This window comes from Anomaloglossus baeobatrachus, chromosome 11 (assembly GCF_048569485.1).
Source record: "Anomaloglossus baeobatrachus isolate aAnoBae1 chromosome 11, aAnoBae1.hap1, whole genome shotgun sequence".
NCBI lineage: Eukaryota > Metazoa > Chordata > Amphibia > Anura > Aromobatidae > Anomaloglossus > Anomaloglossus baeobatrachus.
Genome location: NC_134363.1, coordinates 186,991,150 through 187,006,346, shown reverse-complemented (window position 1 = coordinate 187,006,346; position 15,197 = coordinate 186,991,150). Strand labels below are relative to the sequence as shown.

The following is a 15,197-nucleotide window of genomic DNA, read 5'->3' as shown; positions in this document are numbered from 1 at the left end:
GTGTGAATGGAGCCTTACAGCCGGCGAGTGCAGTAAGGCCCGCGTGCTTCTCCTCCAGGCACGGGTCCAGTGTGTGTGTGAATGGAGCCTTACAGCCAGCGAGTGCAGTAAGGCCCGCGTGCTTCTCCTCCAGGCACGGGTCCAGTGTGTGTGTGAATGGAGCCTTACAGCCGGTGAGTGCAGTAAGGCCCGCGTGCTTCTCCTCCAGGCACGGGTCCAGTGTGTGTGTGAATGGAGCCTTACAGCCGGTGAGTGCAGTAAGGCCCGCGTGCTTCTCCTCCAGGCACGGGTCCAGTATGTGTGTGAATGGAGCCTTACAGCCGGTGAGTGCAGTAAGGCCCGCGTGCTTCTCCTCCTCCAGGCACGGGTCCAGTGTGTGTGAATGGAGCCTTACAGCCGGCGAGTGCAGTAAGGCCCGCGTGCTTCTCCTCCAGGCACGGGTCCAGTGTGTGTGTGAATGGAGCCTTACAGCCAGCGAGTGCAGTAAGGCCCGCGTGCTTCTCCTCCAGGCACGGGTCCAGTGTGTGTGTGTGAATGGAGCCTTACAGCCAGCGAGTGCAGTAAGGCCCGCGTGCTTCTCCTCCAGGCACGGGTCCAGTGTGTGTGTGAATGGAGCCTTACAGCCGGCGAGTGCAGTAAGGCCCGCGTGCTTCTCCTCCAGGCACTGGTCCAGTGTGTGTGTGAATGGAGCCTTACAGCCAGCGAGTGCAGTAAGGCCCGCGTGCTTCTCCAGGCACGGGTCCAGTGTGTGTGTGTGAATGGAGCCTTACAGCCAGCGAGTGCAGTAAGGCCCGCGTGCTTCTCCTCCAGGCACGGGTCCAGTGTGTGTGTGAGTGGAGCCTTACAGCCGGCGAGTGCAGTAAGGCCCGCGTGCTTCTCCTCCAGGCACTGGTCCAGTGTGTGTGTGAATGGAGCCTTACAGCCAGCGAGTGCAGTAAGGCCCGCGTGCTTCTCCTCCAGGCACGGGTCCAGTGTGTGTGAATGGAGCCTTACAGCCGGTGAGTGCAGTAAGGCCCGCGTGCTTCTCCTCCAGGCACGGGTCCAGTGTGTGTGAATGGAGCCTTACAGCCGGTGAGTGCAGTAAGGCCCGCGTGCTTCTCCTCCAGGCACGGGTCCAGTGTGTGTGAATGGAGCCTTACAGCCGGTGAGTGCAGTAAGGCCCGCGTGCTTCTCCTCCAGGCACGGGTCCGCAGAGTGACATGGGTTTGTTTTCTATACGATTAAGCCTCTTCCGTTCCTCGGGACCGTCCTCGCCTGATGTTTGTGCAGACGATTTTCGTGCAGCTGTGTTTTGTTTACTTCATGTGTAATTTTCCAAATCTGCCATTTCCTTAACTCTTTGCACAGTGAGAGCGCGATGGCGGCGGAGGCACACGGCGGCTCTGTGCTCGCCGAACAGTGAGGCGTGTGTTCAGCCCGCGGACCCCCGGCCTTCTGGTCCTTCGCTGTGGCCCCCGTGCTCTGAATTACACCTGGACTTTCTGCATTACATGTCTCCTGTTCATCACCAGCCGGCATTAACCCATTGGTGCCCTGGTAAACACAAGCTCCAGTAACAGAAAGTTAATTGGTCTAATGGGTTTAATGTCAACATTCTCTAATTAGCTGCTATATAACGAGCTCATTATTTCTCCTGTTGCTTTTCATAGTGTGCATTAATATTTTCTTGGTAACTGAAAAAGCCTTTAAGCTATTGGGGACCTTGGACCGCGTTCTGGAAACCAGTTGATACCTCCTCTCATTATCTCTCGATACGTCTTTTTTTATTTACAGATTGTTGTGACATTTTGTACGGTTTTAGTTGCGGTGACGGAAACTGAAATGTGGATTTATATGTAGTAAATACCAGTGATCAGGCCGTCATTCTGCAGACAATGCGGGATATCTATCAGTAATGCACGGTCCGGAATACACACTAAAACGAGGAGGGTTTACCATGCATACACATCAAGAGGTGCAAGGGTTTCTTGATGCAGAAAATGTATTTAGGGGTCATACACATTGAGGAGAGATACTTAGACACTTTTTTTTTTTGCCTCTCTTTACGAGGGACACGGCTTTGCGGGAAGGGGCGTGGCTTTGCGTGAAGGGGCACGGCTTTGCGGGATGGGACACGGCTTTGAAGGAAGGGCCACTCGGCTTTGCGGGAAGGAGAGTGGCTTTGCGGGAAGGGCGTGGCTTTGCAGAAACGGGCGTGGCTTTGCGGGAAGGGGCATGGCTTTGCGGAAGGGAAACGGGTTTGCGTGAAGGGGCGTGGCTTTGCGTGAAGGGGCACGGCTTTGCGGGATGGGACACGGCTTTGAAGGAAGGGGCGTGGCTTTGCGGGAAGGGCGTGGCTTTGCAGAAACGGGCGTGGCTTTGCGGGAAGGGGCATGGCTTTGCGCGAAGGGGCACGGGTTTGCGGGAAGGGGCACAGCTTTGCGGGAAGGAGCATGGGTTTGCGGGAAGGGACATAGCTTTGAAGGAAGGGGAACTCCTTTGCGAAAAGGGGCACGGCTTTGAAGGAAGGGGAACGTCTTTGCGGGAAGGGACACGGCTTTGCGGGAAAGGGCACGTCTTTCCGTGAAGGGGCACAACTTTGCGGGAAGGGGCATGGCTTTGCGGGAAGGGGCACAGCTTTGCGGGAAGGGACACAGCTTTGCGGGAAGGGGCACGGCTTTGCGGGAAGGGGCACGGCTTTGCGGGAAGAGGCATGTATTTTCTGCAGCAGCAAAAACTACTGTCTCTGTCATTACAGAAATGCTGCAGCGGTTCCGCACATATCACCTTTTAAGCGCTAATCCAAAACATGCTGTGGACTCTGCAGCAGCTGGATAACATCTCAGGACATCTCATCCACAATAATAATAATAATAATTAACAATACTGCTAAATACACTGCCTATATTATGCATGCAGTCCTGCAGTGGAAATGCTGCATATACCACAGGCGGGAACATTCCCTATGGGTGTATACACACCTGGGAGAAATCTGCCACTCTCACATTGATGTGAATGGGACTTGCAGAAATCCATGTGTAGCCGCCTAAACAGCCGCGCTCAGATGGATGGAACTGATTTTCAGCAGCAGAAATGTCTGCACCAAATCCTCCACGTGTGAATGTATCCTAAGAGGTAATGTCTTAAGAAAAGCCCAGTCACCCCCCCCTCTAGTCCTCCTAGTGGGTCCTAATTCTGACAACTTGTTCTTTCCCGGGAAATTGACCGCAGTGCGGTTATTAAATCTGTGACCGCTCGCCATAGATTGTATCCTCTGCAATGCAAAAGGGAAACCGGCTCCACATCCACATAAGAATCCCTGACTAATCCACTTACAGCACAAAGGTAAATCCACAGTGGAAAGTGTGTACAGTAAAATATCCGCCCCTGTAACTCGTCCAGTAAGGCTCACTCCGCGGAGGCTTAATATGTGAAATCCCAGAAATCCTGTTTGTTTTTTTTTTTTAATGTTTAACAAAAAAAAAGACATCTGTAAGCCATTCCTGATAAAAGAAGCTATACCCTGCCTGGGAATGCGCTCCCTGCCCCAGCACTGCCATTATGATGGTGCCTGCTGGACAGGATGCAGTGGCCTCTTTCCTCCTGACGCTGCAGCCAGTCAGTGACTGCCGGGGTCGGGTAACTAGTAGTTGTGACTCCATCACTTGTGGTCAGCGCTGGAGCAGATTCCCCGTGGGGATATTGCTTCTTTTCTTCATTTATCATGATGGCACCCTACTGCAAATTAAATAGAACAGGATAGAAAACCCCTTAAAGGGAATCTGTCAGCAGGTTTTTGCTACCTCATCTAAGAGCAGCATCATGTAGGCAGAGAGACCCTGAATCTAATGCTGTATCACTTGGATCACTGGCTGCAGCCGTAGTGACACAATCAAAGTTTTCAGATTTAGCAATGAGAAAGCTGCCCTCTCCCACACGAGGTTCTGTATGTACAATGTCTATAGACAGTGAGCTGCTAATCACAGCAAGGAGTGCTGGACTAGCTGTGTCAGACAATTATAATCTCCTGGAGCTAAACCAAATATTGCAGGTAAACAACAGCACACAATGTGATAATAGAGGCATCACTGAAATCTGTGTGTTAACCCCTACAACATCCAGTATTCAGATTACATAGCAAAACCTCTTGACAGATTCTTTTTAAAGCATGTAATCTACCATTTTACTGTTGCAGAGACTCTTCAGGTAGCTAGATGTAAAGCTGACCCAAATCCATCACTGTTCTGCTCATGGCCTTGATGACTCTCACACGTGGCTCTCTGCTTTCCACCTTCCTTCTCTGTGCTGAGAGCAGGTTGTACTCAGCAGATCGGGGAGTGGGGAAAGCATTTACAGTCTCAGGGAGAGCAGAGGTAAAAGGCTTAAGCTAGGGAGGAAAGTACATGGAGGAAATGAGTGCAGGAATGTAGATGTGCTGATAGATCCTGTGTGCACAGACCTCACATCCAGCCTGTATTCCTGAGAGGGACGACCCTGTGAAAGAAAAATCTGAAACTAGGAACAGGCTACAAAATGCTTATCCGTGCGTCTGAAGATGGGTGATGGCAGATCGGTACGCGTGGGAGATTCCAGGTTTCTGATTTTTTTATAAGTGTAAAGTGCACAATGTAAAAAAGTAATTTTTGATTGCACTGTTGGGGCCTGGTCATTGTGCGGTTAGTAACAGAGGTGCATTGGAGGAAAAGCTGCTCGTTACCTGACCCCAGCCCGGCTGTGGCGCCTGTCGTGTGTAGCCATATAGTGTCCTCAGCATTTACCTCCCCCCACACCCCAATCTTTGTGTCCTTCGGCATTTACCCCCCCCCCCCCCTGATCTCTGGCTCTGGGGTCACATGATGCATCATCTCGATACCTCTCCTTGTGACTTTTACAAGCGCTCGAGCAGTTCTGTTTCTTTGTAACATTCATATATTTTTATTACCTACATCTTTTTTTTTTCTTTTAATCAAGATGAACTTTCTCCCCTTTAACAGGGCCCTAGATGTGAATCAATCCCATGATGCAACATGTGTCCCCAGCACCAGCTCTGTCAATGATGGCCACCCAGAGTGTGCCGCCACCCCCTTACCAAGAGAGCCCACAGGTGAGTGCAGACACACAGGGTGTGCCGACCAGGAACGCAGCACCGACACTGCTGTACTGATCCCATTCATACGGGACTGACCCAGAACCTACAGATTGTGGTAGACGGTAGATATAGTCAGAGCCTGCAGATTGCATCGGGATCTGCCGCCAATCTGTGGGATAAGTGGCATTGTTCTATACGCGGACAGCTGTGGATTGTGATACTGTGTGGTGCTGGGCTCAGCACCGGGTATCGTGCTCTTCGGACCTGCCCCTATAATGCATGGTCCAGGACGCCGTCCCTGCAGTCTGTGCCCCGGGGAAGACGATCACACTCCTCCAAGATCAACCTCAGCCATCTGCAGAGGCTGCAGCATTCTGCACAGATTCATCAGCAGCTGGAAGAGGTTTAGGGCTAAAAGGATTAGCTGAGAGAATCAAATACCTCCGATCTGCAGAAATACAAGAGTTACTTAAGTGTGAAGAGTCTAATTAAATTCACATTTTACTGCAAATAAACTCATCACAGCTGCTGAACGGCGGACCCTGCCCTCCCCGGGGATCCGCAGCCCATTCCCGTCCTCCTGCTCCACAGCACCCTGGTGAAGAATGTTCCTGCCTTCTGTACGGAGCTGGCATACACCGTAGCGCAGTACTGAGACTGTATCCGCTCCCAGCAATCCCTTTCTATGTCAGTATGCACTCAGGAAGATCGCTGTCTTGTAATCGGGGTGTATATGGAGTATAGAAAGCTCCGGAAATCTATGAGAAATTGGGGGAAAACACACAAACTCCAAGTAGATGAGATATATATATATATATATATATATATATATATATATATATATATATATATATATATACGATCAGCTCGTCACAAAGGGAAAAACACGGAGGGAACTGATCATGTTATGTCTGATATTTGTATGGAGCACTCCCAGCATACAGCACTTACATGGGAAATAAAGTCACAAATTGTGTGTGTGACATTTATTAGCAGCCGCAAAATTATATATCATACAGACAACAAATCAGAACCCCTAAATAATCATATCAATACCATACCCACCTCTGCAGCTTTACAGAGATCCCATACCAGAACTTCTATCTATACAGACCACCCTCCTGTACAGACTCCATACCAGATAAATACTATATAGATCCCATACCAGACCTTCTATCTATACAGACTATCCACCTATATAGACCCCAGACCAGCCCATCTATTTATACAGACCACCCTACTATATAGACCTCATACCAGACTTTCTGCCTATACAGACCATCCCTCTATATAGACCCCATACCATACCTTCTATCTATACAGACCACCCTCCTATACAGAGCCCAGACTGGACCTTCTATTTATACAGACCACCAGCCTACATAGACCCCAGACCTATCTATACAGACCACCCTTCTATATAGACCCCAGACCAGACCTTCTATCTATACAGACCACCCTCCCATACAGAGCCCAGACTGGACCTTCTATTTATACAGACCACCAGCCTACATAGACCCCAGACCTATCTATACAGACCACCCTTCTATATAGACCCCAGACCAGACCTTCTATCTCTTCAGACCATCCTCCTACTTAGACCCCAAACCAGACCTTCTATCTATAGAGACCACCCTCCTACATAGACCCCAGACCAGACCTTCTATCTATAGAGACCACCCTCCTACATAGACCCCAAACCAGACCTTCTATCTATACAGACCACCCTCCTACATAGACCCCAGACCAGACCTTCTACCTATAGAGACCACCCTCCTACATAGACCCCAGACCAGACCTTCTATCTATAGAGACCACCCTCCTACATAGACCCCAGACCAGACCTTCTATCTCTACAGACCACCCTCCTACATAGGCCCCAGACCAGACCTTCTATCTATACAGACCACCCTCCTACATAGGCCCCAGACCAGACCTTCTATCTATAGAGACCACCCTCCTACATAGGCCCCAGACCAGACCTTCTATCTATAGAGACCACCCTCCTACATAGGCCCCAGACCAGACCTTCTATCTATAGAGACCACCCTCCTACATAGACCCCAGACCAGACCTTCTATCTATACAGACCACCCTCTACATAGGCCCCAGACCAGACCTTCTATCTATACAGACCACCCTCCTACATAGGCCCCAGACCAGACCTTCTATCTATAGAGACCACCCTCCTACATAGACCCCAGACCAGACCTTCTATCTATACAGACCACCCTCCTACATAGACCCCAGACCAGACCTTCTATCTATAGAGACCACCCTCCTACATAGACCCCAGACCAGACCTTCTATCTATACAGACCACCCTCCTACATAGGCCCCAGACCAGACCTTCTATCTATAGAGACCACCCTCCTACATAGACCCCACACCAGACCTTCTATCTATACAGACCACCCTCCTACATAGACCCCAGACCAGACCTTCTATCTATACAGACCACCCTCCTACATAGACCCCAGACCAGACCTTCTATCTATACAGACCACCCTCCTACATAGACCCCAGACCAGACCTTCTATCTATACAGACCACCCTCCTACATAGGCCCCAGACCAGACCTTGTATCTATAAACACCCTCCTTCTGTGCAAAAATTGGATCTTCTCTACTATCTGTACAGACCAGACCTATCTATACAGACCCCATCCCTCCTGAGCAAAAATCTGATCTACCCTACTATCTGTACAGACCATACTTCTTTGCAGAATTCAGACCTGCTATCTTTTATGGACCCCAGACCATACTCTTCATCTGCACAGAAACCCCCCTCCTGTGCAGGACTCTGACCTTCCCTCCTATACAGACCCCAGTCCAGATCCGAATAGAGCCTCCATTTGTGCAGAACTCAAGCCTTGCTCTCCTGAATAGATCCCAGACCAGATGCATTATCTATACAGTCCCTCCCTCTGTGCAGAATTCAGACCTTCTCTTCTATACAAAATTCCCTTGCAAACCCTATTCAGACCGCACACAATAATTCATCAGACCTTTTGATCAGACATACCTATGTGTCCCACGGCCAACAGAAAATATTTCTTCTTCCGAGAAGTAGAGATGAGCCGGTCGATTTGCAAACCGATTCTGACTCTATTATCCTGAAATTTGCAGGTTCGGGTGAAATGCAACAATTTGTGATTCGATCCATAAGCATCGCCCCCAAAAAAAGCAAGGCACCATTTCATTGCTAAAGATTGCATCACTCAGAGTGCGGGCCCATGACATCAGGAGAGGCCGCACTGGCTTCCCCATAATGCCTTGCAGCTATTATATCCCATGGTCTGGTTCAGCAAGTCGTGGGGTGAGGGACGGTTATGAGCCACTATGAAAGATGAGGTTAGGGAAAGCCGTGCCATTTTCGGGTTTGATAGTCTTAGGGATAGCATGGCAGAATGCACAGCTTAATACAAATAGGGATAGAAAATGGCCTAAATCTGATTGTGGCGTACTACTGTAGTGCTGGAGCAGATTGAAAATGGGAATGGCTGTCACTATATAAATAATAATCCAGATTCTTGTGATAGGGAGGTGCTGGACCTGCAGAGTCAGTGTGATTGAGAATTGTTTGATGCTGGGAAAGGAAACACACAAACAAACTGCTAGGAAAAGCAAAAGTGATAACTCCGCAAGATTATCCAATACTAAGGAGTTGGGACTCCAAATATCCATTAACCTTAGAATATAGGCAGCACTGAAGGCATGTGCATGATGAGTATAAATAGCCCCTCCCAAGATGTGATAGGGCAAACAAAACAAGGAAGTGAACACACCTAAAAACAAATAAAACAGAAAGGCAGGGCAAAGGAAAGATAAGAGAACTAACAGCAGTTGGACTGAGACAAAACAGGCTGTGGTCCAACAGAGAGGGAAACCAACCTCACAACCAACCAGAGGTTACCGGATCAAACCTGGGAGTCGAGCCATGACAATCATGTACACCCCTTTCACATGTAAAGCGCCATGGAATTGATGGCACTATAATAATAAATAATAATAATTTATAGATGACTTGTGAAAAAGTTATTGGTTCTTCATTTACCAGAAAGCAAATGAGCAAATTTTACTATCGACTTATTTTTTTCTATCTGCTGTAATTCTCTTGCTGTGAGAGCTTTTATCTTACATAGTGTATAGCTGGTTTCCATAGAGCTCACCAACCAAACCCAGTCTGTGCAATAGCTACATTCCAGGAAAGCTTAACTCCTAATATCACAGTCAGCTCTCACAAGCCTAGTGATTTCCATACAGCAGTGCTCATCTGCCTCTCTCATCTTCTAAAGAGGTGCTGCCAGACATCTTGGAAAATAACCAACACTGCAGCTTTCAGAGCAGAACTCCTAATCATATCTCTCACTATCCTGAGCCAAATGCCCTGTTAGATATTTATGTGTAAATATAGCGATAACAGTGTAGACTTGTGAGCTTTATAGTTCTGCTAATTCTACAGCTTTGCTTCTGACCAGAATTGTCACTATAAGAGCTTATCCCGTCCTGCTAGAAACAAGGAAGTGAGGAGACTGCAGCGCTCTGAGCTGCTCAAGAGGCAACTGGAGAATACCCCTTGAAATAGAGACCTATGAGACTTCAGAGCATCATAAATGTACTTTCAGTATGGAGATTCACGGCTAATTTATGTGTGTTCTCTACCAGAAAGTGTTCTCTTTTTATTATTGGGTGACATCAGATCCCCATCGTGTGTGTGTGTGTGTATGTATATACGGTAATATATTGTGTATATATCATGTGTATATATAGTATATGTATATATACATATGTATGTGTATATATATATATATATATATATATATATATATATATAATATATGCATAGATATATATACGCACACACACATATATGTATATATACTTTGTATATATACTGTCTTATCTCCACCAGAAAGTGTTCTCTTTGGTTGACATCAGATTCCCATCCCATATATATATATATATATATATATATATATACATACATATATATATATATATATATATATATATATATATATATATATATATATATATACTGTGTGTATGTATATACAATTTTATATATATCTATGGTAATATATATTGTGTATATATGTGTATATACAGTATGTGTATGTGTATATATATATATATATATATATATATATATATATACACATACACATACTGTATATACACATATATACACAATATATATTACCATAGATATATATAAAATATATATACATATATATACGCACACACATATATATGTATACTGTGTGTATATATGTATATATATCACCTTGAAAACGTATTCATACCATGTGAACATTTCCACATTTTTTCACATTACACCACAAGCTTAAATGTATTTCATTGGAAGTTTATCTGATATACCAACACTAAGTGCAAGTATTAAGTATTTGTAAAGTGTAAAGGAAATGATTCCTGGTTTTCTAAATATTTTAAAAAAATATAAATATGAACATTGTTCTGTGCATTTGTATTTAGCCCCCTTCGTCTTTTGTGGTTGGTCTCTCCAGCTTTGCACATCTAGAGGTGACATTTTCCTCTTCTCTTGCTCAGTGAGGTTGGATGGAGACGTCTGTGATCAGCAGTTTTGTCATCTTGTCACAGATTCTCAGTGGATTTTAGTCTGGACTGTGACTCGGCCACTCACACACATGAATATGCTCTGATCTGAACCCTCCATTGTAGCTCTGCAGAATGTTCAGGGTCATTGTCCTGCTGGAAAGTGAACCTACGCCCCAGTCTCACATCTTCTGCAGCCTCTAACAGGTTTTCCTCCAGGATTGCCCTGTATTTAGCTCCATCCATCTTCTCAAAACTTCTGACCAGCTTCCCTGCCCCTGCTGAAGAAAAGCCTCCTCACAGCAGGATGCTGCCTCCACCATGTGTGATGTTGGGGAGGGTGTTTTCAGGATGATGTGCAGGGTTAGCCTTCTACCATACATAGCACTTTGCATTTAGTCCAAAAAGAGAAAAAGTTCTACTTTAGCCTTTTCTGATCAGAGCCCCTTTTTCCACATGTCATGTAGGGGCCACAGCAAGCAGTGGCAGAAGGTGCGTGTCTATATATATATATGTGTATTAAAAACATTGCTGCTTCCTGCACTGGGGACTGAAGTGAATTTTTTAATCAGTGTGAAGAATATAAAACATGATGAGTGACTTCACATGTAGCAGATCTGTTGTACATTGTCTGCGTCATTCACTTATGCGTTGTTTGCAGAAATCCATGTACATTCCCTTTCCCAGGACTGAGACCCAATATTTCGTGCCATGACCCGGTTTATTCCAGCATTGCCTAATATTCACCACCAATCCTCCGGTAATCCAGGATCTCTCTTCTCACAATGTGTATCATTTTCTGATATTTCTGAGATGTTGCAAATTAACGCAGATTCTGTCATTATTGCGTTTGCCGGCTCATTTGCATGTCCCATTTACATCGCCTCGCTTTTTGTGTTTGGTGATAAATATTCATTACCATGTTCCTGTGCATTTTTTTTTTTTATATGAAGAAAGGTCATATTGTAACAAATGGTATCCTGTACACACCGAGTGATTACCGACACGCCTCACAATGGTGGACATAATAGTATTTAATGTCAAGTGCTGTTCCTATGGAAAATAAATGTAACCGGATGAAACGACGCCTAAAATAGCAGATTACAATAGAAGTAATATCAGAAGGCGTTCTCTGCTGGGCGATTACCAGAGATGTTCAGAATAGTTGTGGACGCTCGGCGCGGCCGTGTATACCGTATTTATATACCATATGGATATTGCAGGTTTACTTTGTTGTAGTTTTCCTGATTTTCAACTTGCTACAGCAAGAACATTCTCACGGACTGGCGCACGCTTGTCAAAATTCACACCTCCTCTGGGGCGCAAATTATGTTGATTTTGTCGTCCAGGCTGTCCCAAACCCTCTCCTTACTTAGCTCTGCCCACTTATCAAAAAGTTGCCCAGGACTAAGTGGCAAACTTTTTGTTTAAATAAGTCATATAAAAATGTTGTGACTTTTCAAAAAGTTTTACTCCAGAATTCTGATGAAACCTGATGGACCGTGATGCATTGCCCCTTAAAGCGCACCAGTCACCAGGATTTTCCTATATAACCTAAAGCCAGTGCTATACCGGCACTATCAGGCTGATTCTATACATACCTTTAGTTGTCAGCTAGGATGTATAGGTTTTGAAACACAAACAAGTAAAGTTTGTAAAAATGAGTAGCTTTTTGAGTGGCAGCAGCTGCTGATCAGTTGATAGCTGGGGTGGGTATTCATAGTTATCCCCTCCGCCTGCTTTTATGCTAATTCTATTATAGAATCGATTTACTAAGGGACTAAAAGGACCTGTGCTGATGTCATACCCATGTTACCAGAGGGGCGGGGCCTCAGTCAACAGAAAAATAATGTTACTTCCTGGTATCAGCTATGTTGGCTAAGTCCCCGCCTCTTCTGGTCACATGGGTATGACATCAGCACAGGACCTTCTAGTCACTTAGTAACACGCTTCTATAATAGTTAAAAGAAAAAGGTTTTGGTACTGTGTTAGCCAGTTGAAAAATGATTGATTGCTCTCAGTGAGAGAAACAAAGTGTAAAATGTTGTAGTTGTGATACCTTTTAATGGCTAACTAAAAACTTTTCTATAATCGAAATAGCATAAATAACAGGGGGAGGAACAACAGGCGGGCGGGAATCACTATGAATACCCAGCCCAGCTATTAGCTGCTCGGCAGCTGCTGTCAATCAAAAAGCTGCTCATTTTACAAACTTTACTTTCTTGCGTTTCAAAACCTAGACATCCTAGCTGACCACTAAAGTATGTATAGAATCAGCCTGATAGTGCCAGTATAGCACTGTATGTATAGAATCAGCCTAATAGTGCCAGTATAGCACTGTATGTATAGAATCAGCCTGATAGTGCCAGTATAGCACTGTGTGTATAGAATCAGCCTGATAGTGCCAGTATAGCACTGTATGTATAGAATCAGCCTGATAGTGCCAGTATAGCACTGTATGTATAGAATCAGCCTGATAGTGCCAGTATAGCACTGTATGTATAGAATCAGCCTGATAGTGCCAGTATAGCACTGTATGTATAGAATCAGCCTGATAGTGCCAGTATAGCACTGTATTTATAGAATCAGCCTGATAGTGCCAGTATAGCACTGTATTTATAGAATCAGCCTGATAGTGCCAGTATAGCACTGTATGTATAGAATCAGCCTGATAGTGCCAGTATAGCACTGTATGTATAGAATCAGCCTGATAGTGCCAGTATAGCACTGTATGTATAGAATCAGCCTGATAGCGCCAGTATAGCACTGTATGTATAGAATTAGCCTGATAGTGCCAGTATAGCACTGTATGCATAGAATAAGCCTGATAGTGCCAGTATAGCAATGGCTATAGGTTATATAGGAAAATCCTGGTGATTGGTGCCCTTTATAGGGGTTCTCGCAGAAAACTAGATTTGTCTCCTATCCCACTGCTTGGGACCCCACTATCCCCTACAATAGGGGGCTCAGTGCCGATGTTTCACAGAGGCCACTAAAAGCGCTTCGAAGGAGCTATTAGGGGACCATATCACAACATATGAATCCCATATTCTACCAGTACAGTCACCATTATCATTGGATTTTTGCATAATTTGACTTTCATTTACTTCTTACGTCTCCTAATTATAGGATTTTTTTGCAACGTGTCCTGATTATAGGATGTTTTCTTGTAACTTAACCATATTTATGCAGAATTTGTAACATCCGCATTGCATGCCTGGTATAATAAGCCCATGTCGTCTCCTAGCTAATTCCATTCGAATGGTTTGACTTTCCCGAGCTGGATGGATTACACAAGAGGTCATTCTTAATAATAATAATAATTTTATTCATTTATATAGCGCTATTAATTCCACAGCGCTTTACATACATTTGCAACACTGTCCCCATTAGGGCTCACAATCTAGAGTCCCTATCTGTATGTCTTTAGAGTGTGGGAGGAAACCGGAGTACCCGGAGGAAACCCACGCAAACACGGGGAGAACATACAAACTCCTTGCAGATGGTGTCCTTGGTGGGATAAATCTTACCCCCTTTTCCGTATATTTCTGATCCAGCTGATATGAAATACAGATTTATTTCAGGAAGGAGAAATCTATTTAGAGATAAACTGTTTTGCTTGCAGCCGTAACAATGGAGCGAGGCGTTCGCTGAATTGGGCCCCCAGCAGCTCTATAAATCTGAAGCATCGCCGTCCTTCCCGGAGCAAGATGCAATAACAACGTCTCAGCTGGTGGTTGTTTTGAAGCTGGGAGCTGACTGCTTCCAGATTTACATTTTCATTGCGTTGGGTCGCTGCTCCTTTTATCTCCGCTGCCTCTGTCCTTTTCAATTAGAGTTCCGATAAACGAGGAAAGGAAGCCTTTCACGCAGGTCCGAGGTACGCTGCATATCACACTATGAAGATTGCGCTCAGATTGGAATAATCGCCCACATATGGCCAAAAATATAGAACAGAGCCAACGTAGAAACAAATCTGCAAGCGCCGGGTGGCCTGTTTACCAGTCCGACGTAAATACTTTATCTCACGGGAGTTTTAAAGACTTCTCACGGTGACCTTGTCTCTGGTGTATCCGACAAATGAGCATTTCTCGGCTATTACCTGTCCTCTGGGTATATGTGATCATCTTCCCCCATACCCAAAGAGTTCTGTATGACCTAAAATTCTTTATTGTATATTATTGGCAAGTTTCACCATCCTGTCTGCATACCCAAGTGGTTTCCAGAAAGTTCTTTGCACTCAGTTAATTGTTTATTGGAGATAGTTCATCCATATAAGGGCAGCACAAAGCACGGGACGCTTACCCGGCCCCTACAATCTGGGATGAATCGGGGTCTTTGCAGCCAGAACAAAAAAAAGAACAAGACTTACCCCCTGTTGTTCAATGAGAAGTAAAAAATGCTTTCACAATACTGCTGAAGCGATACTACCGGTGTATTATAATACTGCTATATAGTGACTGCATGCAACTGGTAAATAACAGTGCCAGAACATCTTGATCCTACAAAGTTCCAAAAAAATGTACTTGATTTTTTATCTGCTGCAGATT

General features: G+C 45.3%; 1 protein-coding gene across 8 annotated transcripts in view; it reads left to right on the top strand.

Annotated features, from left to right (window-relative positions):
• The window catches only part of PKNOX2 (PBX/knotted 1 homeobox 2), a 410,686-nt gene that overhangs the window by 324,312 nt on the left and 71,177 nt on the right, over positions 1 to 15,197 (top strand). For 6 of the 8 annotated variants that reach the window (XM_075328081.1, XM_075328082.1, XM_075328083.1 and 3 more), the window contains one exon: positions 4,974 to 5,083. The exons of the other annotated variants lie outside the window; for them this stretch is intronic. In XM_075328081.1, the coding sequence (XP_075184196.1) occupies positions 4,997 to 5,083 (87 nt within the window). In that variant the 5' untranslated portion in view covers positions 4,974 to 4,996. The remainder of the gene's footprint in view (positions 1 to 4,973; positions 5,084 to 15,197) is intronic. 8 annotated transcript variants of the gene reach the window in all.